The sequence below is a fragment of the Gallus gallus genome, chromosome 31 (genome assembly GCF_016699485.2).
Source record: "Gallus gallus isolate bGalGal1 chromosome 31, bGalGal1.mat.broiler.GRCg7b, whole genome shotgun sequence".
In the NCBI taxonomy this organism is placed as follows: domain Eukaryota; kingdom Metazoa; phylum Chordata; class Aves; order Galliformes; family Phasianidae; genus Gallus; species Gallus gallus.
Window position 1 is genome coordinate 2,289,746 of NC_052562.1, and position 1,504 is coordinate 2,291,249.

The following is a 1,504-nucleotide window of genomic DNA, read 5'->3' on the forward strand; positions in this document are numbered from 1 at the left end:
GCCACGTGCTGGAAGTGCTTTGTGGACCGTGTGTGAGCTGACAGGTGACAGCCGGAGTGGGGCAGTGTAAAAAAAAATGTGAATATGGATGTTTGCGTGCCAACTCATCCTGGGCCCCACAGCGCCAACCCCTTGGGGACCGCAATTGTCACATGGGGAGGTGACATCATGGAACTGTATCCCAAAATGAGAACTGACTGCAGCTCTCCGGCCACTTCCTTTCTTCACTGCAGTCTCGCTGTCCCCACGCTGCTCCTGCCTCATGGCACCAACGGTTGTGGCCCTCATCCTGGGTGAGTGACAAAGGGGACGTGGTGCCATGGGGGTTGGTGGCCCTGTGTGGGACCAGGACCGTGTCCCTTGCAGGTTGGTGGCTGGTGGGAGCGAGCAGGGCACAGCAAGGTGAGTATGGGGACAGGGGGAGAATGGGGACAGAGGGAGGGGAGTGTGGGCAGGGGGAGAGCAGAGGGGCCCAGGAGGGTGTGCAGGGACAAGGCTGACTGCTGTCCCCCGTCCTAGTGCCCCGACCCTCCCTGTCGCTGCACCCCAGCCAGGGGGTGTCCCTGGGGGACACTGTCACCCTGCGCTGCCACCTCCCCCAGCCGGCTGCCTGGGTTGAGCTCTACCAGGATGGACTTTTGAGATCCTACAAGTGCATGGACAAGCATCAGGTCATGGCTGAGTTCTCCTTGGTTTGTGTAAAGCTGGAAGATGCAAGGAAGTATTGGTGCCAGTACCGGGTTTTGGAGCCACCGAGAGTATCAGAGAAGAGTGTCCCCATCGAATTGGTGGTGGTGCAAGACAAGGCTCTTGCCGTAACAACAGAGGCTGCAAAGCACGAGATGCCGTGAGATAACCGGACAGTATTTGTGGGACCACCAATGGCACTGCTTCACCTCAAGAACCTTTCTGGTACAGACACATGCTGACCAATGTGGCATTGTGAACTCACTTCTTTACAACCTTATGATGCTGCAGCTGCCCACCATCAGACACAAAGGGATGCCCAGAGAAGCTGCATTTCTTGCTGTCTCCTTTTGGCCAGCACTTCTCCAGCACTGCAGCTCCCCAAAACGGACCACGATTGCTTTTCTCCCTCCATCTCTCACTCTTACATTCCTTCTCTGCTTCTCTCCATTTCCTCTCTTTCTTTCATTTTCTTTCTCTCCCTCATTTACATCCCGGTCATCTTTACTCTTCTCCTGCAGCAGCCATAACCTCAATTTCCCTGGAGGTAGCAGAGAAGGCAATAACACCAGTGCCAAAGTATACTTTCTGTCTATTGCGCATTCATTGTTACTAATTTTAAGTCCCCTTATTTCAGTCCAGGGCAGTTGATTGGCTGATGGTGGACAGTTCAATAAATGGTCTTGTGTCGTTCCTCTGAGTCACTGTCTGACTCTGTTGCCCTGGAGAGCTCAGGCAAGCACAGACTGCCCTACTGGGGCACTGTGCAGAGAGTCTGGCATATGCTTGGGGACACCATGCCAGGGGACACACTCAG

At 54.7% G+C, this 1,504-nt stretch overlaps 1 protein-coding gene across 1 annotated transcript; it reads left to right on the forward strand.

The window, feature by feature from the left end:
• Positions 1–209: 209 nt before the first annotated feature.
• Positions 210–1,269, forward strand: LOC121107883 (T-cell-interacting, activating receptor on myeloid cells protein 1-like). Its single transcript, XM_040654502.2, has 2 exons — positions 210–293; positions 520–1,269. The coding sequence occupies exons 1-2, from the start codon at positions 263–265 to the stop codon at positions 849–851; spliced, it is 363 nt and encodes a 120-aa protein (XP_040510436.1). The 5' UTR covers positions 210–262; the 3' UTR covers positions 852–1,269.
• The last annotated feature ends 235 nt before the right edge of the window (positions 1,270–1,504 follow it).